This window comes from Megalops cyprinoides, chromosome 3, assembly GCF_013368585.1.
Source record: "Megalops cyprinoides isolate fMegCyp1 chromosome 3, fMegCyp1.pri, whole genome shotgun sequence".
Classification (NCBI taxonomy): Eukaryota; Metazoa; Chordata; class Actinopteri; order Elopiformes; family Megalopidae; genus Megalops; species Megalops cyprinoides.
In genome coordinates, this window is record NC_050585.1 from 54,437,447 (window position 1) to 54,457,968 (window position 20,522).

At 49.1% G+C, this 20,522-nt stretch overlaps 1 protein-coding gene across 3 annotated transcripts; it reads left to right on the top strand.

Moving 5' to 3' along the window:
• The first annotated feature begins 182 nt into the window (after window positions 1-182).
• LOC118774741 (myotubularin-like) lies at window positions 183-14,966 on the top strand. Of its 3 annotated transcripts, none has more exons than XM_036524209.1 (15): window positions 183-257; window positions 2,008-2,095; window positions 4,935-5,007; window positions 8,630-8,724; window positions 9,074-9,184; window positions 9,336-9,437; window positions 9,610-9,693; window positions 10,036-10,185; window positions 10,353-10,541; window positions 10,628-10,810; window positions 11,920-12,123; window positions 12,983-13,075; window positions 13,368-13,481; window positions 13,731-13,907; window positions 14,639-14,966. In XM_036524209.1, the coding sequence occupies exons 2-15, from the start codon at window positions 2,033-2,035 to the stop codon at window positions 14,810-14,812; spliced, it is 1,812 nt and encodes a 603-aa protein (XP_036380102.1). In that variant the 5' UTR covers window positions 183-257; window positions 2,008-2,032; the 3' UTR covers window positions 14,813-14,966. The 3 variants fall into 3 exon arrangements, with proteins under 3 accessions (XP_036380102.1, XP_036380104.1, XP_036380105.1); XM_036524211.1 differs by having other exon boundaries at window positions 14,645-14,966; XM_036524212.1 differs by lacking the exon at window positions 2,008-2,095 and having other exon boundaries at window positions 206-257.
• The last annotated feature ends 5,556 nt before the right edge of the window (window positions 14,967-20,522 follow it).

Sequence of the window (20,522 nt, forward strand, 5' to 3'; positions counted from 1 at the left end):
CTGTACAAAAATGCTTTATCGTCCTCATTACATCATTACACACCACTACTAGCGTTAAGGCTGTATGTTGTCACCCTACAGGGAGATGACATTAAACAAACTACATGTCCCACAATGCATTGCGGCACAGGCCCTCGAAGGCAGCCAATCCTGGCGGTGCAGTGGCCGTCACGTGGTCGTGAGCGAGCTCTCCCAGCTGCTGCGCAAAAACAGACGCAGAAATTCATCGGGAGCGAGGCGTTGGGTGGTATAATCGGGTAAGAAGGGCTGTTTTCTGTCCAAACACAGTTATGAACACGATTCCCTCATCCTTATCCTGCTTCTGTTTAGTTTTCCGTTTCTGCTACCGCGATCGGCAGGGCGTGGATGGGCATTAACGCGCCGTGGGCCTGATGCGGGTGGCAGGCATCGCTCGGGAGAGTGCCCCGCTGCTCGGAGCGGGGAGCGGGGGCAGCGGATCACACAGCCCGCTGGCTACTGCAGCTGCCGAAAACTTCCAAAAGTTTCAGACGCAAAGTGAATGCGCTCCTCTTCTCCACAGAAAGAAACGCGCTGCCTGCGGGGTGTGTTGCCTGGTGGTACAGCTGTGTCACGGGCTAAGCGGCGGTGCGCTCAGAAGTTTTCCCGCAGAAGTTTCCTGTGTGCGGGGATCGGGCCGTTTCAGCGCCGGAGTCGGGGGTTTGACCAGCAGGCTGGCCGTGTCTCAGTGTCGCTAAAGCTAAATACAGTCGAATGGCGAGTTAACTAGCGACCTGCTTTTCTAGCAGACATAAATGACGCAGCAAACGAGACAGGTTATCATAACTGAGACACTGCTATAGCCAGCAAAGTGCTAGCTAACCTGACTTTATAACTCTGGCTAACTCATTAGCCTGACTGATGGACATCAGAGATTAGCATACAGCTAACAAGGTAGATAGGCAGGTGATCCTGGCGCTAGATCTGTAGTTAAGCTAGAGAACTACTAAACGTGGTAATCAACTTGCCCTGTTCACGTAAAAGAAAAGTTGAAGGGAATATTTGGCTAATTAGCTAGGTGTCAGGTGTAGCTGGTTACGTGATGTTTGAAGTTAGTGTGATGTTTGAAATGTTAGCTAACGGGGTACTTAGGCTAGCTATTGAATCTCCCAGTGTAAATATTGCTGCTGTTTTACGTTATACGACTGTGAACACTCCTTTGCTTGATATTTGTAGACAAATGTAACGGAGTTGTTATCGATTATGTTTGGAGATATTTGCACATCTGAGTGGATATTGTCAGCTCGCCGCCAATTTTAAACAGAAGCGAAAGCCAAACTCAGCGGTGGCTATCGGGCTATCTGCCAGAGCTGGGAGTTATAAATAGCTCCTGACACGTCGTGTCGTGAAACCGTGTTTGTCGCGACACCAGGGTTGAATGTTGCGAGATACGGACAGCTCAGTTCTCCTGGTTAGACAGCAGACCTTAGCGCCTGTAGCGCTGCGTAAAACAGTCCGGCTGCTTATCAGAAGCTGAACTGCGGTTTTATTCTGGGTGAGCAGGTTGTGTGTGTGTGTGTGTGTTGGGGGCGGGGGCATATCTTGTTCCTTTTCATGAGAATAGTTTGAGTTCTATGAGGTTGAACCCAAGTGCCTGTAAATAAATATCACACATAGTCTAAAAAGTTATTAAAAACAAAAAAATGAGTGTTGGCCAAATGTCTGTAACGTGATGTAATGATGAAATAAGTGTTTCACTGAGACCACTGCAGGTAAGACTAGTGTCTGTAACCCATGCTGCCTGTGCAGGGAGTGTAAAGCATCGCTCTGACGTGCTGGTTGTGTGTCAGGCTGTTTTAAAGCATCACTCTGACGTGCTGGTTGTCTCTGCCTCTCCATTTCCTACTGTCAGAATGGATTCTTGTTTGCTCGTTTTGTTTCTAAGACGAGGTCTGACATTTAGCTGCAGCATATCGGCAGTTGGCTGGTAAACGTTACTGATAGTTTTTCTTTCTGTGTGTCCCCCTCTCTCTCTGCCACCCCCTGCAGTGCATGTCAGAGCACACCCTGAGCGATGGCCTCGGCTTCTATACCAGCATACAGTTCAAACGCCCTAGAAAACAGTTCCACTAAGAACGTAAGTGCTGTACTCTGCTGTAATGTCAGTGTTTTTACTGTGTGAAGATCAGGCAGATGGGCCGCTTTACTGTGTTTTCACAATCTGAGGAGAGAAGTTTGTAAAATTGATGCTGTCGTTGTTAAAAGAACAACTACAAGAACAACAACAATCTACTTTTTAAGGTTGATTTTTTGAACCCGCTCAGCCGTTCACACTGTAACTGTAAGCGGAAAATGTCGCAGTTCTGACAGAAGTGAAGGATGTGCTGTGTGTTTTTACGTGTACGGGACGGATACTGCAGGCTGCGTGGGTGCTGCTGTCCGCCATCTCGCTGTGTGTTTTTACGTGTACGGGACGGATACTGCAGGCTGCGTGGGTGCTGCTGTCCGCCATCTCGCTGTGTGTTTTTACGTGTACGGGACGGATACTGCAGGCCGCATGGGTGCTGCTGTCCACCATCTCGCTGTGTGTTTTTACGTGTACGGGACGGATACTGCAGGCTGCATGGGTGCTGCTGTCCGCCATCTCGCTGTGTGTTTTTACGTGTACGGGACGGATACTGCAGGCCGCATGGGTGCTGCTGTCCGCCATCTCGCTGTGTGTTTTTACGTGTACGGGACGGATACTGCAGGCCGCATGGGTGCTGCTGTCCACCATCTCTCAGTACTGAAGTGCTGCCTGCATTGCACGTCCGCATGTTCAGTGCATGTTGCGATACCGTAGGCATCCCAGGATTTAACATTCAAATAATGCCACTCAACTTCCCCCTGTCGCTGGATGCAGCCACAGATCCTTCGGTGCAAACACCGCTTAGCTGCAGAAATTTGCATTCACTCATACTTTCAGGCGGGAAAAATACGGAAGGATCTGTTACTTTACACTGGGCGCTCTGTTACTCTGCTATGAATATTAGTGAGAGAGAGTTTTATTCTTCAACAAAAATTTGCATACCAGTGATCTCATGGTGAAATATTCAGTCTCATCACTTGTGTGAGTGCAGTGTAATCTTTCAGCGTAATTGTGCAGTGCAGTTACAGTGCAGTCACAGTGTGGATGCAGTGCTGCTGTGCAGTGCAGTTACAGTGTAGATGCTGTGCAGTGCAGTTACAGTGTAGATGCTGTGCGGTGCAGTTACAGTGTAGATGCTGTGCGGTGCAGTTACAGTGTAGATGCTGTGCGGTGCAGTTACAGTGTAGATGCTGTGCGGTGTGTTTTTCTCATGTTAGGCTTCCCGCTCTGCCTTATTTGGCCCTGCTGTTCCTCTTCCTGCTCTGGGTGTGGTCGCTTTTTGGCAACCCCCGGCTGCTTGTGACAGGATAACCGGTTTACACGTTTCACCTGTCAACTGCCAGTCTTTCAAGTTCTTGTCAAACAGTAGGCTTCACAAGAACCCCCCCTGACACACACACACACACACACCCAACACCACAGACTCTCTCTCTCTCTCTCTCTCTCTCTCTCACACACATACACACACACAGTGGTAGCAATGGGCAGGCTGGATGGCAGCTTTGCTGGTCTGTCCTGCTCTGGTAAAACTGGGGAGGGCAGACAGGAGTCCTGGTCTTCACCCCGTCAGAGTGGTGCAGCCAGTCTGATCCCATCTAAACCTTTAAATCCTGAGAGAGAAGACAGACACACTGCCCTCTGTAATGTGAGGAACACCCCTGAACACAGACACACATATATTAAATCAACACTTTTCTGTGTTAATTCGCACACATGACTGGCACAGACGACAGGCTGGGGCTCTGTAACTGTGCATCATGTTCAAGGCCTTGATGCTTGTGTTCAGGACGACCAACAAAACTGCACCTACCTACCTGAACTCACTGCTGCGAGTTCCCTAGTAACCACTGCGCTCTGCTACCATACGGCGTCTGGTTGTCCTGTCACATTGCGGCACAAAATCACTCTCCAGATTCCTTGGTGCAATGAACTTCCACATTTCATCCGTTCTGCCGAGTCCCTCTCTGTTTCCAGCATCTGAAGAGGCAGCTCTTCCAGTCTCACCTGAGCACTTACACTCATGTCTCAAAACTGTTCTCCTATTAAAGAAAGAAAATGTAATGGTTCATTATCTCTACCAGCTGGCTTGTACCTTGTCTGGCCAGCCATTGAAACCTGGCCATGTAGCACTGCTAATATTGCCGACTCCTTATGGTTTTTGGCTTGTGTTGTACTCTGCCTCACTTGTAAGTCACTTTGGATAAAAGCTTCTGCCAAATGAATAAATGTAAATGTACACTGTGAGCAGGAGAGTGGGGGGTGAGGGCAGTCAGTTGGGCTGAAAACTGTCCCCTGCTTTGAAGATGCAGAAAAGTTTCCGTCTTTCCTTTTGTCTGTCTCATTCACACGCCTCATTTGGCTGCCAGACGCAGGAATACGAGTTTGATCACATCCACGGCAGGGTGATGATGCCCCAGTGGACCAGGGGCTCAGTCGCTTTTCCCGTGACTGCAGAGCCGTGCTAACCTGACACTGTGTTACTGCAGAGCCATGCTAACCTGACACTGTGTTACTGCACAGCCGTGCTAACCTGACACTGTGTTACTGCAGAGCCGTGCTAACCTGACACTGTGTTACTGCAGAGCCGTGCTAACCTGACACTGTGTTACTGCAGAGCCGTGCTAACCTGACACTGTGTTACTGCACAGCTGTGCTAACCTGAGACTGTGTTACTGCACAGCTGTGCTAACCTGACACTGTGTTACTGCACAGCCGTGCTAACCTGACACTGTGTTACTGCAGAGCCGTGCTAACCTGACACTGTGTTACTGCAGAGCTGTGCTAACCTGAGACTGTGTTACTGCACAGCTGTGCTAACCTGAACTAAAGTTTTTCTCCTGTGATACAGGCTTCAAGAGAGAGTCTAAAAATGGAGCCTCTGTCTGACATGCCACTGCTGCCGGGGGAGGAGAGGGTGATAGGTGAGTCTTCATCATCATCATCAATGTGTTTTCTTATTTCAGCATTGCATCAGGGGTAACTGATGATGATAACAGGAGCCTCACATTAACTAAAACAGAACCGTTTAAGAACACACTTTTTACCACAAAATTACCACGACCGCATCCTAAGAAAAAGACCCTGGGTGTGTATTTGCTGGTTGTGATACAGGACCCTGGGTGTTTATTTGCTGGTTGTGATACAGGACCCTGGGTGTGTATTTGCTGGTTGTGATACAGGACCCTGGGTGTGTATTTGCTGGTTGTGATACAGGACCCTGGGTGTGTATTTGCTGGTTGTGATACAGGACCCTGGGTGTGTATTTGCTGGTTGTGATACAGGACCCTGGGTGTGTATTTGCTGGTTGTGATAAAGGACCCTGGGTGTGTATTTGCTGGTTGTGATACAGGACCCTGGGTGTGTATTTGCTGGTTGTGATGCAGCCAGATTGTGAGGGTTGTGTCTGGTCTTCCAGCAGACATGGCCTGTGTTCAGAAAGCTTGCAGACAGTGATGTCCCTGCACAGCCTCAGGCTTCGATCTTACAGCTGCTGCAGGTTTATTCCGAGCGTGTCGCGTCTGCTTGGGTGTCTGTCAGGAGCAGACACCCAAGCAGCTAATCTCAGCAGCGTGTCTGACTGGATTCTGCTGCAGTTGCGCTCTCGCCCTCAGAGCTGGACACAGCAGTGAGAGTAACGCTGGAGGGTGGAGCAGGTACACAGGTGTGCTGATGCTCTCGCCCTCAGAGCTGAACACAGCAGTGAGAGTAACGCTGGAGGGTGGAGCAGGTACACAGGTGTGCTGATGCTCTCGCCCTCAGAGCTGAACACAGCAGCGAGAGTAACGCTGGAGGGTGGAGCAGGTACACAGGTGTGCTCAGGTGCACAGGTGTGCTGATGCTCTTGCCCTCAGAGCTGAACACAGCAGTGAGAGTAACGCTGGAGGGTGGAGCAGGTACACAGGTGTGCTGATGCTCTCGCCCTCAGAGCTGAACACAGCAGCGAGAGTAACGCTGGAGGGTGGCGCAGGTACACAGGTGTGCTCAGGTGCACAGGTGTGCTGATGCTCTCCTCGCTCTCCTCGCGTGCAGCTCTGCCCTGCGGGCTGGAGGGAAGCCGCAGGCGGAGAGCTCAGAGGGACAGAGCCACTCCCGCTTAGCGCAGAACTCTCCCTTTCATTTCTGGTTCACTCGCTCTGACTGCAGGACACGGCTTCCTCTCACCACTGAATTGGAAGTGAAAGGATGCCTGAGTTTAGCCGCCGTTAAAGCTGGTCTCCACAGGCTCAAACACAGCTGCTGAGGAAGGCTGTGCAGGAACAGCCAGTGACTGTAAAATCAAACAATCAATCCCAAGCAGTGACACCAGCCCGGCCCGCCAGTCCCAGCCGGCACAGGTGAACTCGCCGACCTCAGGGCTCCTGTCCTCTGTGCCATGGCCCCGGAGCCGCAGCGGCACGAGGGCGACCGTCTCTCAGCCTCACGGCACGAGGGCGACCGTCTCTCAGCCTCACGGCACGAGGGCGACCGTCTCTCAGCCTCAGGTAAACAGGTGTCTCCAAAATTCCGACCTCACAACTTCCAGCGACACAACAGTATGACAGAGTGACCCAGCGCTACAGTCGCTGTGGGCCCAAGCGAGTAATGCCTATCGACGTCCCGACAAAAACAAACACCGATATCAAAAAGATCAGATTAATGCTGACTGCTGGCTTCTCCATCCATGCTGCAGTAAAACAATAGACGACGTCTCCCTCAGATCTGCAGCCATGGAGCTGCGTTTTGATCTCCCTCCTCTTCCGCTCAGGAATTCACCTTTATAGGCTTACCTGGAGGGGAGGCTGCCTGTGGCTGCCTGTTCTAAATAAAGAAGAAAACAAAAGAAAAGGTTGCATGTGTGGTGTGCTGTGAGCCATTTCTGTCAGGGCCCTGCGGAAAGTGTCTGAGTCCCCGTGGCACATGGCTGTTTGTATGGGCGTGTTATTTTGCCAGAGTTCAGTAGAAGCAGATGGTGATCTCTGCCTCCTCTCTGCCTCCAGTCCCCAGCATGCACAGCAGGGCAGACAGCTGGTGAAATGCATTGTGGGGTTTGTACGGGACTTTGCAGTTCCACAGCTGCAGAGTAGCTCATGGGTTGGTTATATGCACAGGCGCATACAGAGCCATGTTCTGCATGCCTTCAGGCTCGGCCGTCTGCTGGAGCGTCCGTTACAGATGCGTTTGTGCTCTGAGTGTTGAGTGAGTGCTGGAGGTGGATGGGTGTGTAATGAGTGTGAGATGGGTGTAATGGGTATGTAATGAGTGTGAGATGGGTGTAATGGGTATGTAATGAGTGTGAGATGGGTGTGTAGTGAGTGTGAGATGGGTGTAATGGGTGTGTAATGAGTGTGAGATGGGTGTAATGGGTATGTAATGAGTGTGAGATGGGTGTAATGGGTATGTAATGAGTGTGAGATGGGTGTGTAGTGAGTGTGAGATGGGTGTAATGGGTGTGTAATGAGTGTGAGATGGGTGTAATGGGTGTGTAATGAGTGTGAGATGGGTGTGTAATGAGTGTGAGATGGGTGTAATGGGTATGTAATGAGTGTGAGATGGGTGTAATGGGTGTGTAATGAGTGTGAGATGGGTGTAATGAGTGTGAGATGGGTGTAATGGGTATGTAATGAGTGTGAGATGGGTGTAATGGGTATGTAATGAGTGTGAGATGGGTGTGTAGTGAGTGTGAGATGGGTGTAATGGGTGTGTAATGAGTGTGAGATGGGTGTAATGGGTGTGTAATGAGTGTGAGATGGGTGTAATGGGTGTGTAATGAGTGTGAGATGGGTGTGTAATGAGTGTGAGATGGGTGTAATGGGTGTGTAATGAGTGTGAGATGGGTGTAATGGGTGTGTAATGAGTGTGAGATGGGTGTGTAGTGAGTGTGAGATGGGTGTAATGGGTGTGTAATGAGTGTGAGATGGGTGTGTAATGAGTGTGAGATGGGTGTAATGGGTGTGTAATGAGTGTGAGATGGGTGTAATGGGTGTGTAATGAGTGTGAGATGGGTGTGTAGTGAGTGTGAGATGGGTGTAATGGGTGTGTAGTGAGTGTGAGATGGGTGTAATGGGTATGTAATGAGTGTGAGATGGGTGTAATGGGTGTGTAATGAGTGTGAGATGGGTGTAATGGGTGTGTAATGAGTGTGAGATGGGTGTAATGAGTGTGAGATGGGTGTGTAATGAGTGTGAGATGGGTGTGTAATGAGTGTGAGATGGGTGTAATGGGTGTGTAATGAGTGTGAGATGGGTGTAATGGGTGTGTAATGAGTGTGAGATGGGTGTAATGGGTGTGTTAGGGCAGAGAGCAGCAGAGTGCTTTTCCTGAAAGCAAAGCGTTAACACTGAAGCTCCAGGGAACAGTACTGAAAGTGGCGTCCAAATGAAAAGTGGAAGTTTAATGTGGCAGAGTGAGTATTATGAGGCTGAGAGAGAGAGAGTGAGAGTGTGTGCGTCTGTGTGTGTGTGTGTGGCGTATGGGACCGCGGTGCGTTCTGTGTGTGTCTGAAAGAGGATACAGTTCTCTCTGCAGCTGTGTAGTAAGGTGTCCTCTCTCCCCTCCCCCCCTCAGACAAAGACATCATCTACATCTGCCCATTTAGCGGAGCAGTGAAAGGGAAGGTGGTCATCACCAATTACAGACTGTACTTCCGCAGCGTGGAGGCGGTGAGTAGCCTTGGGAATTCTGGGTAAAGTGGCGGGATTGGAGTGGGAGCCCATATGACTCTGATAGCTTTGTATTGTCTTTAGATTTTAAGGAGTGTGTATGTCTGCGTAGTCTACATATGTATTATATAGTCTATATTGTTTATATATGTATACATAGTGCACTAGCCCACCCTGGGAAATGGACCTTGGGTTCGCTCAGTGTTGAGTTCTGGAGGTGGTCTTTGCAGGTCTCTTACTGCATGGGCTTCTGTGTGAATGTATGAATTTTTTAGTTAGTTTTTTGGGGTTTCATTATGAAGTTGTCACCAGACAAACAGAGAAGGTTCTGGTTTTCCTGTTGTCATAGGAACCTGTAGTGACTTTTGATGTGCCGCTGGGAACCATCAGTCGGGTGGAGAAAATGGGCGGGGCTTCCAGCCGGGGGGAGAATTCCTATGGGCTGGACATCACCTGCAAGGTAGCACTGCTCTCCACCCATAAGGGCAGACAGCATGATTGGAGGAAGAAGCTTTTTGGCTCAAGTCTATCTTCTTTCCCCTGTGTATGTGTGTGCACATGCGTGTGTGTGTTTGTGTCTGTCTGTCTGTGTGTGTGTGTGTGGGGTGCAGGACATGAGGAACTTGCGGTTTGCTCTGAAGCAGGAGGGCCACAGCAGGAGAGACATCTTTGATATCCTGTTTCGGCACGCTTTCCCTCTGTCCCACGGCCTGGTACGTCCCTCCCTCTCTCTCTCTCTCTCTCTCTCTCTCTCTCTCTCTCTCTCTCTCTCTCTCTCTGGAGTATGTGGAGTGTCTGTGGAGGAAGGCATTGTCCCTGTCAGTCTGTCTCTCTCTCCTCCTCTCTCTCTCCCTCTCACTCTGCCTCTCTCTCTGCTCCCTGCAGCAGCTCTTTGCTTTCCTGAGCCAGGAGAAGTTCGAGGAGAACGGGTGGAATGTGTACAACCCCATGCAGGAGTTCAGACGCCAGGTGAGGCTACCTGCCTGCGTGACCTGCTGTTTCTGTGCTGCTGTTCAGACTTCAACGGAAGCAGAATTCACACCTGACCGTTTAAGCCCTGATTTAAGTATGTCGTATGAGCATTATGGATACTCTGACATGGGCCTGCTGAAATTATACTCCTGTCCCCTTAACACCTCTGACACAACTTTTCACTTTGAGCTTTGAGGGACAGGCTGAAGTGGAAGAAATACTGAATGTGTCAGCAAGGAGAAGCTGTTTCTTTTAGAACCACAGCAGGAAGAACCTGAGAGGAATGGCAGAAGACAGATTCCTGTTCTCTGATTGGTCATTAATGTGTGGTCTCTGCAGGGTTTGCCCAATGACAGCTGGCGCATCACCTTCCTGAATGAGAACTATGAGCTATGTGACACCTACCCTGCCCTGCTGGCCGTGCCGTTCAAGGCCTCCGACGAGGATCTGCGCAAAGTGGCCACCTTTCGCTCCCGCGGCCGCATCCCTGTGAGCTTCTGTCATCCTCCTCTCTCTCTCTCTCTCTCTCTCCCCCACTCTCTCTCTCCCTCCCTCTTTCTCTCTCTCTCGCTCTTTTTCTCCCTCCTTCTTTCTCTCTCTCTCTGTCTCTCTCTCCTGTGTTGTACATTGGGGTAATCTCCCCCTCCTTGGCTTAGGTGTTGTCATGGATACACCCGGAGAAGCAGGCGGTGATCACCCGCTGCAGTCAGCCCCTGGTGGGCATGAGCGGGAAGCGTAACCGCGATGACGAGCGCTACCTGGACCTGATCCGCGAGGCCAACGGCGGCACCAGCAAGCTCACCATCTTCGACGCCCGGCCCAACGTCAACGCCGTAGCCAACAAGGTCAGTCCGCCATTCAGCCCCACGCACCCTGTCCGAGTCTGTGTGTCTGTGCCGGCTGTCACGCTCCGCTGTCTCCATGGCCACAGGCGACGGGAGGCGGGTACGAGGGGGAGGACTACCAGAACGCCGAGCTGGTCTTCCTGGACATCCACAACATCCATGTGATGCGGGAGTCTCTGAAGAAGCTGAAGGACATTGTGTACCCACATGTGGAGGAGGCACACTGGCTCTCCAGCCTGGAGTCCACACACTGGCTGGAGCACGTCAAGGTGGGTGTCACAGGCTGGCGGCTGTCTGAGGGGTGTGTGGGTGTCACAGGCTGGCGGCTGTCTGAGGGGTGTGTGGGTGTGTGTGGGTGTCACAGGCTGGCGGCTGTCTGAGGGGTGTGTGGGTGTGTGTGGGTGTCACAGGCTGGTGGCTGTCTGAGGGGTGTGTGGGTGTGTGTGGGTGTCACAGGCTGGCGGCTGTCTGAGGGGTGTGTGGGTGTCACAGGCTGGCGGCTGTCTGAGGGGTGTGTGGGTGTGTGTGGGTGTCACAGGCTGGCGGCTGTCTGAGGGCTGTGTGGGTGTCACAGGCTGGCGGCTGTCTGAGGGGTGTGTGGGGGTGTGTGGGTGTCACAGGCTGGCGGCTGTCTGAGGGGTGTGTGGGTGTCACAGGCTGGCGGCTGTCTGAGGGGTGTGTGGGTGTGTGTGGGTGTCACAGGCTGGCGGCTGTCTGAGGGGTGTGTGGGTGTCACAGGCTGGCGGCTGTCTGAGGGGTGTTTGGGTGTGTGTGGGTGTCACAGACTAGCAGATGTCTGAGGGGGTGTATGCTGTGTGTCGGTGGAATAGGCTAGCGGCTGTCTGAACAGTGTATGGGTGTGTGTGGGTATAACAGGCTGTCTGTGGCATGCGTGGGTGGGTGTGGGTGTAACCAACATGTTAGTTCTGCTGATGAAACGCTGGTATTCTTGAAAGCCAAAACCAGATCCGAAACCAACCAGCCCAACCCCCCCCCCCCCCCCCCCCCCCCCCGCGGGGGTAACACACCCTCTATTGTTCTTCTGAAGAGAGAGTGAAAGTGTGAGCTTTGTGTTGTGAGTAGCAGGGCGGGGTCAGCAACAGGTAGCAGGGGGGACCAGGCGTTCCACTGCTGAACCCAGAGCCCGTACGCTGTTCCCCAAAGGGTTTCCAGGGCCCGTACGCTGTTCCCCAAAGGGCTTCCAGGGCCCGTACGCTGTTCCCCAAAGGGCTTCAGGCTCAGGTTGATTAGCAGACACATTTTCACATGTATTTTACCCATCGGTACTGCTGGTTAAGTGCTTCCATGAAGGGTACAGCAAACCTAGCGGAGAGCTCCTCAGCAGTGCAGTGTGTCACTGACCCCTCCCCCTCTTTAGCTGGTGCTGGCGGGGGCGATCCAGGTGGCGGATAAGGTGTCGTCGGGGCAGTCGGTGCTGGTGCACTGCAGCGACGGCTGGGACCGCACAGCGCAGCTGACCTCCCTCTCCATGCTGATGCTGGACAGCTTCTACCGCACTCTGCACGGCTTCCAGGTGCTGCTGCAGAAGGAGTGGCTGGGCTTCGGCCATAAGTTCGGCTCGGTGAGTCCCTGAGATATTTGTGTAGATGCAGATTTGGTGCACTGGCTGCTATAAGAAATCAGCTATAACTGTCACCATACCAACAAAGAACCAAACTAACCCCAACCCTAACCCTAACCCAGCATATCAACACTGTGTTACCGCTGAGAGGGAAATGCATGGAGAACTGTAAGCGTGTGAATGGACTGTTAACAGGCAGGTGGAGTGTAAGCGTGTGAGTGGACTGTTAACAGGCAGGTGGAGTGTAAGCGTGTGAGAGGACTGTTAACAGGCAGGTGGAGTGTAAGCGTGTGAGTGGACTGTTAACAGGCAGGTGGAGTGTAAGCGTGTGAGTGGACTGTTAACAGGCAGGTGGAGTGTAAGCGTGTGAGTGGACTGTTAACAGGCAGGTGGAGTGTAAGCGTGTGAGTGGACTGTTAACAGGCAGGTGGAGTGTAAGCGTGTGAGTGGAATGTACAGTACCAGTCAAAGGTTTGGAACACCTGCTCATAGAAGGGTTTTTATTTATTTTTACTATTTTCCATATTTTGGAATAATAGTAAATACAATAAAAGGAATTATGCAGTGACCAAAAAAGTGTTAAGCAAATCAAAGCTATCTTATATTTTAGATTCTTCAAAATAGGCAAAAACTATTTTTTAAAATACATTTTTTTTGGAATGAAATTCCAACTTCACTATTTATATTTCTGTAACAAATTTCAAGCATTTAAGCATAAGTCTTCAGATCAACATGTCCTTGAACACGTTTCCCATTAGCAAGGGGCGTGTAAGCGTGCGAGGGGCGTGTAAGCGTGCGAGGGGCGTGTAAGCGTGCAAGGGGCGTGTAAGCGTGTGAAACACTCCTGCTTTCTTTGTAGAGAATCGGTCACGGGGATAAAAACCACGCGGACGCAGACAGATCTCCTATCTTCCTGCAGTTCATCGACTGCGTCTGGCAGATGACCAAGCAGGTGAGCTCCTAGACTATGCTCTGTGCTGACTGTGTTATGCTGCGAGGTTCGCACTGTGCTGTGCATCACCTGTGTTACACTGCGTTACACTGTGTCCTGTGCTGTCTGCGTCTGCAGCTGTGACTTAGATCTGTACTGTATCTACAGTAGTAAGAGTTTGGAACGTACAATATTCCATGGTTTACGGGTTTCTGGCTGTCCTGGGAGGGAGACCTGCGAATGAAATGTCATTAAAGGTGGAGCAGCCCCTCCCGGCTCCTGACTGAACGCAAACCTGCTCCTGCTGCCTCAGTTCCCCACAGCGTTCGAGTTTAACGACCGGCTCCTTCTGACCGTGCTGGACCACCTGTACAGCTGCCGCTTCGGCACCTTCCTGTACAACTGCGAGAGCGCTCGCGACGCCAACGTGAGTAACCCAACGCCTTTCCCCGTGTGTGTGTGTGTGCGCGTGCGTGTGTGTGTGTGACGTGAGTAACCCAACGCCTTTCCCCGTGTGTGTGTGTGCGCGTGCGTGTGTGTGTGTGACGTGAGTAACCCAACGCCTTTCCCCGTGTGTGTGTGTGTGCGTGCGCGTGTGTGTGTGTGTGCGCGCACCTGTGTGCATGTGCGTGGCGGTCTGTTGTTAGTAACGGTTTTTCACTTGTGTGATTCCCAGGAGGTGAAGACGAAGACGGTGTCGCTGTGGTCTCTAGTGAACAGTGATCGCTCGTCCTACATTAACCCCTTCTACACCATGGAGTCCAGCCGTGTGCTGTACCCTGTGGCCAGCATGCGCCACCTGGAGCTGTGGGTGGGGTACTACATCCGCTGGAACCCCCGCATCCGACACCAGGTGAGGGGTCCGGAGAGAAGCGGCCATTTCCTGCACCAGTGAGCAACATCCAGCTGTGTGTATGTGGCAGATGGCGGTCTTGGGGGGGACGCTCCTTCTGAGAGTCTAGGATAAGTTTGCAATGTAGGCTTAAAATTTGAAAAGAGTGTGCCTGATTCCCTAACATAATTTGATAAAGAGAAGCACTCTGTGAGAAAAGGCTCTTTTTGGTCAGATTTGGTCTTTCTGCTTTTGGAACCTGCGGCAAGTCAGCCTCTTGTGTAATCTGGGCAGGTTGCAGGGAAGTAATGGATGCTGCAGGTAAATGGGCAGAAGTCATTTAAACGAGCAGTACTTTGAAATCAATCCAATATTTAACAGGTAGCCAGTGAAGTGATGCTAAAACTGGTGTAATAAGTGGTGATCAATCGCGTTTCTAACAAAGGAAGCGGTTCATCCTCTGATCACACCGAAACTGCCGCCATTGTCCTCTCCCCCCAGTTTCTGGGGGGTGTCATGTTTCTACTCCCCCCAGGAGGGGTCTGTCTGTAGCGTGTGATGGTGTGTACATGTGTGTACCTGCGCCAAAAACCAGCGAAAATGTGTATGTCAGAAGTTTAAGCCTAATGCTTACAATCTGTGTGTTTCTCCTGGGTCTAACCTGTGTGTGTGTGTGTGTGTGTGTGTGTGTGTGTGTGTCCCGCCCCCACCCCCGTTCTAACCCGCGTCTCTCTGTCGCCCCCCGGTGGCAGCAACAGAGCCCAGTGGAGCAGAGATACCGGGAGCTTCTGGCTCTGAAGGACCAATACCTGAAGAAGCTGGAGGAGCTGCAGCTGTCTGGCTCCGCCCCTCGGCTGTCCAACAGCACCGCCCCCTCCCCGGCCTCGCCCACGCAGCGCGTCACGCACATGCACACGCCCTTTTGACCTGCAGTGCATACAGAATTTGCTCAGAGCAAGAGTGAGAAGTAGCCATAACCAGAGTAACTATAGTAATAAAACCATAATGCAATAAATCACAGAGAAGCCTTCCCAGTTTAGGCCATTTTCACAACAGAGAAGCCTTAAAGAAATGCGTGTGTGCGTGTGTGCGTGCGTGCGTGTGTGTGTATGGTGTGTGTATGTGTGTCTCTGTTTGTGTCCCTCTGTGTCTGTGTGTCTGAATGTGTGTGGTGTGTGTATGTGTCTCTGTGTGTGTGTGTGTGTGTGTGTGTGTGTGTGTGTGTATGTATCTTTGTTTGTGTGTGTGTGTGTATCTGTGTGTGTTTGTGTGTGGGTGGGTGTGTGTGTGTGTGCGTGTGTACGTATCTGTGTGTGTGTATATGTATGTATCTTTGTGTGTGTGTGTGTGTGTGTGTGTGTGTGTGAGTGTGTGTACGTTTGTGTGTGTGTGTGTGTGTGTGTGTGTGTGTACGTATATGTGTCTCTTTGTGTGTGTGTGTGTGTGTGTGTGTGTGTGTGTATATGTACGTATCTGTGTGTATGTGTATGTGTGTGTGTGTGTGTGTGTGTGTGTGTGTGTGTGTGTGTACGTATCTGTTTGTGTGTGTGTACGTATCTGTGTGTGTACGTATCTGTGTGTGTGTGTGTATTTACGTATCTGTGTGTTCGTGTGTGTGTCTGAATGTGTGTATGTGTGTGGTGTGTGTGTACGTATCTGTGTGTGTGTGTGTACGTATCTGTGTGTATGTGTACGTATCTGTGTGTGTGTGTGTATTTACGTATCTGTGTGTTCGTGTGTGTGTCTGAATGTGTGTATGTGTGTGGTGTGTGTATGTGTCTCTGTGTGTGTGTGTGTGTGTGTGTGTCTGTCTGCTCGGGGTATCATGATCGGAGAGCTCGTCGCTCTTGTTAAACTTGAAAGTGTCCTGTTTCAGTGCCTATTCCTCTGTGCCTGGTTGCAGGGCGTTGGCTCTGTGTGGGCAACGCTGCAGGTGTGTGTAACGTGTGTGTGTAACGTGTGTGTGTAACGTGTGTGTGTGTGTTCCACTCTCTTCAGTATTTATGTGACTGTCCGCCCGTTCGGCCACCAGCACTGCCTGAGAGCAGCATGCAGGGATTCGGACCCTCAGAGGGAGACAGAGGTGCAGGTGCTGAGGGGCTGATGGGTAAAGTGTCTTCCACTCCCCACAGGTGACTGACTTTATAGATAAGCTGTAGCTAAATAACTGCACTGGTTAAATGGGTAAAGGGTTGTTCTAGCTGACTCCATTGAGACGGTTCCAAAGGGAGTGACTGGTGATGTTGGGTACCTTTTCTTTTGGAGCTGGTTCTGCCATGTACCAAAGGAGAGGAGTCCGTTTGTTCGTGCAGAGGTCCGAGGTCCTGGTTCTGACCGGTGGTGGCCACGCTCGATCCCAGGGGAGAATTTTCTCGTTTTTTATAGAGAATCTCATTTTTTTATGAATGAACTGACAAGCAGGTGTGTGCATTGAGTGTGTGTTTTGTCGAAGAGGAAGGTTTGTTTTTGGTGGAGCGTTTGGTGGCGTTTGGCAGGTGTGTTGGGACGTGTAGCAGAGGTGGGCTGGGCTGTGTTAAAGACATCAGCGGCTCCGCGAGGAGGAAGATAGGGATGGAACATTAAGCTTTCTGCTTTGGTCTGCAGGCCCTGGGCCACACACCACAGGCAGACATCAGCTCAGTGCCTTCAATATCTGAGGTCCTCTTCAGATAGATTCTTTTTTTGGAAATTATAAATATTGTAGCTGTGTTCCACAGTGAGGAATATTGAATATTGAAGCTGTGTTCCACAGTAAGGAATGGTGTCTCCTGTTGCCTTGTTCATATTTGATTCGCAGTGAACTCGCTGTTCTCAGGTGAAGTTTGTTCTGGTAGGTTGCCAGATCTCATCGGTATCTCCTGTCCTCTAGGGTTGCCAGACGTCCCTGGTAGCTCTGTGTTAGAAGGTGATTTTAGTGTAGTGGAGAACTGGGGGGATGTGGGTGGGGAGGCGGGAGTGCAGTGACCCGAGGCTGAGTTTGACTTCAGCAGTGCATCACTGACCTCAACGAGGAACAAGAAGATCCATAGAGACAAAAACCAACACACTTAGTTGTGTTTTTAGGGAAAAAACTTTTTTACTTTGTACAAGTATATTAACTGTAATTTACCTCAGAAAAGCCTATTTTACTGGTTGAAATGATATTGTTGTAAAATATAATTATTTTATTTTAGTGTAAAGCGTGATGGGTTTTATATAAAAAGGAAAAGCAACATGAAAAACTTTTCTTTCTTGAATGAACTGTAAGTAGCCTTCCTCTTTCTTTTTGAATTTGGTTTCCTTTCTGTTTTTCTTGTGGCCATTCGGTCAGGGTTGGTTACCTTAGAAGGGACCCCTGTGACCTGTGGCCTTTGATTTACTGTATCAGGCTTCACAAGCTGGCGTACAGCATTGTCTCCTGACCACTGCAGGTTCCACTCTGGTCTGTCTGAGAGTTCTGGGATCTCATCTATAAAAGAGTGTATTTTAATGCTTCCATTCATAAATGGTGTCTTAATTCTGGGTATTACTGTGTACATGCAGGAACAGGTGACGGTGCTACCACACAGCGCACACAGCAGGTTCAGCCTTCAGGAGCTGCTGACACAGAGGAGGACATTGCTATTTACAAGCTATAGGGAAGCGTGGTAGCCACAGGAACAATACCTTTCTTCAGGTGACACCATATTGGAGCCAAAATAACTTTATATGCTTCCTGTGGGTGCTTGCGAGTTCTTAGACAGATTAGTGTAGGTACTGCGCCGTCTGTCAGGAGACATTGGCTATAAGGAAGAGACCTCTTCCCACAATGCATTGCAGGGCCCCTGTGATTCTCACAGGTGGAAATGATGGTCTTTATAATGAATGCATTTGTATTTAGGGCTCTTGGTTTCAAGCACACTTCTTTCCGTTTCCATACAAATTGTATGTACACTGCACTGTCTGTTGGCTGGCTCTTGTTCTGTAAATAAGGCTGATTAAATTATTTTAAAGATTTCGTACACCAAGCGATGTTGTCTTTGGTTCTTTTATTGATGTTCTTTCTATAGATATTTTGACCTAACTGATGGAATGAAAGTCTGTAACTGGAAGTGTTCTGGAAGTGATGTGTGCTCACAAGATGTAAAGATCCCAGGCCTGACCCTTGCGGAACTCCCAGGACTAACGATTCTTTCGGCCACAGATTGGCCAGCTGTTAAACCAGGAAGCAGCACGGGAGTGTACTCCTTTCATTAAAGGGTGAGTTAAGACTCAGATAATGAAGGTGTTCACTGAAAATCCTGGCAGACAGCAGTGAGCCCCAGTCAGTATGTGAACATGTGAGTCTACCTCCCTCTGACCCTCTGAATCCGCTCTCACACCCCACACAAGTAACACAGTCCATGATTTTATTCTTTAGAAATGTATGGTAGATTACACACTTACGCCTTTCAAGCCAGAGTAGCTGAAAACTTGCCATGTTGGTCCTATTCCTTAAACCTGCTTTTTTTTCTCCTACTTTTATCAACAGTCTTCCGTTTCTCACATTTTGCTACTTGGTATAATATTTTAAATGCAATCCTAGTATAATAATGTTATACAGTAATTTTGTCAGAGAAAGCGTTTGACTGAAATGTAAATATTAACTTATTTCCACTGGAAGTGCTGACATGTGGCACTCTGGAGTGTGTACATGCACAATGCAGTTACATGTACATGCACTACATCTTCCTAACATGTATTCATGAAAAATAACTAAATAAAAATTTAGTAATAAAGTTTTTTGAGGTCCCCAGTGGAGCGTTACTGTATGACCCCTGTGTGTTAGTGAGAGAAGTCTCAAGCACTGGGACACAGCTCATTTTTAATACACACACAATCATCTTTGTGAAGCACACATGAGTTATTAAGGGATTGGTTCAGTATAACATTTATATAGTATCCCACTGTGCATTACATTATACAATACAGTATCCCATCAAGCAATATTATAATAAAGTACACCACAATGCATAATGATATACAGTGATGTGTCCTACAATGCACCTTGTTCATTTTATATGCTGTCCTATAGTCCAGTTACAGTCTCACAGCTGAGTACTCAGCAGGATATAAGGCAGAGAAGATTCAAGCTCTGAGTACATGCACACATTCCCAGCTCTGGAGGACTGGAGACCGCGGGCTCCGGTACAGGCCCTGCTTCCCAGAGACAGTGAGCGACGCTTATCAGAGCCAGCAGGGTTAGGCAGCGGCAGGCAGAGAAACACAGGCTCCAAATTATTCCTCTTAAATGGTAAATAATTCACTCTAAACGCCAAGCAACAAGGACTGGCACACTGCTACAGAGGCAAGTACTCACATGCACAGAGATAAAGCACATGATCTGATTACTTCAAGATACAGTGTCCTACTCAGGGTTTGAACCTGTGACCTCCTGATTACAATTCCAGATCCTTACCAGTGACAGCCTCAGCCCTCTATTCATTTTAATTTTTATTTATTTATTTATTTAGTTAAAAGGGACACATTAATCAACAGGTCAGCAATTGCATCAGTAGATACAAATTTAGTTAGAAACTCATTTCCATCTGTACTCCCCTAACAGGTGAACAGACTCTTACTGTAATAATGGATTCATAAGACACTGGTAAAAAAGCAGAATTAATCAACTGAAACTGGAAAAAGGAAAAAAAAAACAGCACAAAACAGCAAGAAACAACATAAAAGTCGATAGTCAATCATTATGCATACTGTGATCACAGAGGGCTATGAATATAACTTTAATTTGCCTATGTCTAATTTGTCTATGTCTTAGGTTTGTTTGAGAAGAATGACAGTTAGCTCTCAGCCGGATGGTTCTGCTGCTGTGCGTTTGGTATCTGATGAAACGAGGGGGGCCATACTATGCAGGATTTTAAAAGGAAGACAGATGTCTGTATTTTAGGAAACTTTCAAAGCTAAATGAATTATATCTACCCCAGATGGTACAGAGATGATGTCTGCCCAGTTTTCTGTCTGATACTTTAATAGTTTACTTAAATAAAACTTCTAGTGTATATACCTTAAAGCAGCCATTGATGGCTTAATTATTCAGTTATCTGAATAATCTGTACCGACTGTCTTCTAATCCCATTATATCTTCTTTCTCTTTCATGTCACATTGGAGAATTTAAAAAAGTCAAAGTCAGCTTTATTGTCAATTCTCCAATATGCACAGGACATACGGAGGATTGAAATTGCGTTTCTCTCAGGCCCACGGTGACAATACAACAGTTCGACATAACACAGTGACACTGAGAGACAAGAACAAGAATTTAAATGAGTTTAATCTAGTAAAATTCCTTTAATCATCACAAAGACAATACTTTCTCCAGAAAAGATAAATCACAGTGTGACTACACGCTGCATAAGCTTTGAGTGCAAACCCAACTCAAATTTCAGTGCATTTTTCATCTGCAGTCAGTCATCTGCACAGATAAACCATTATTTGATCAGCAGGCCCCAGCGGAGGTAAAAGAGGAATCCTGTCCACATGGTTACAGAATCTGTGGATCTGTGACCATTGACCAATGACCATTCCGTTGTGTGGAGGAAAGGAACTCTAACATGAGAGACAGTTCAGAGAGAGGGCTTCTGTCTAGCACTGATTACTTCATTAATAAATTCCCCGGTTGTTAA

What these genes read in the sequence shown, in the direction of transcription:
- LOC118774741 (XM_036524209.1), top strand. Translation starts at nt 2,033, where the DNA reads ATGGCCTCGGCTTCTATACCAGCATACAGTTCAAACGCCCTAGAAAAC. An exon ending in GCTCCCGCGGCCGCATCCCT is followed by an intron (nt 10,186 to 10,352) that starts GTGAGCTTCTGT and finishes TCCTTGGCTTAG; the next exon opens with GTGTTGTCATGGATACACCC. An exon ending in TCAACGCCGTAGCCAACAAG is followed by an intron (nt 10,542 to 10,627) that starts GTCAGTCCGCCA and finishes CCATGGCCACAG; the next exon opens with GCGACGGGAGGCGGGTACGA.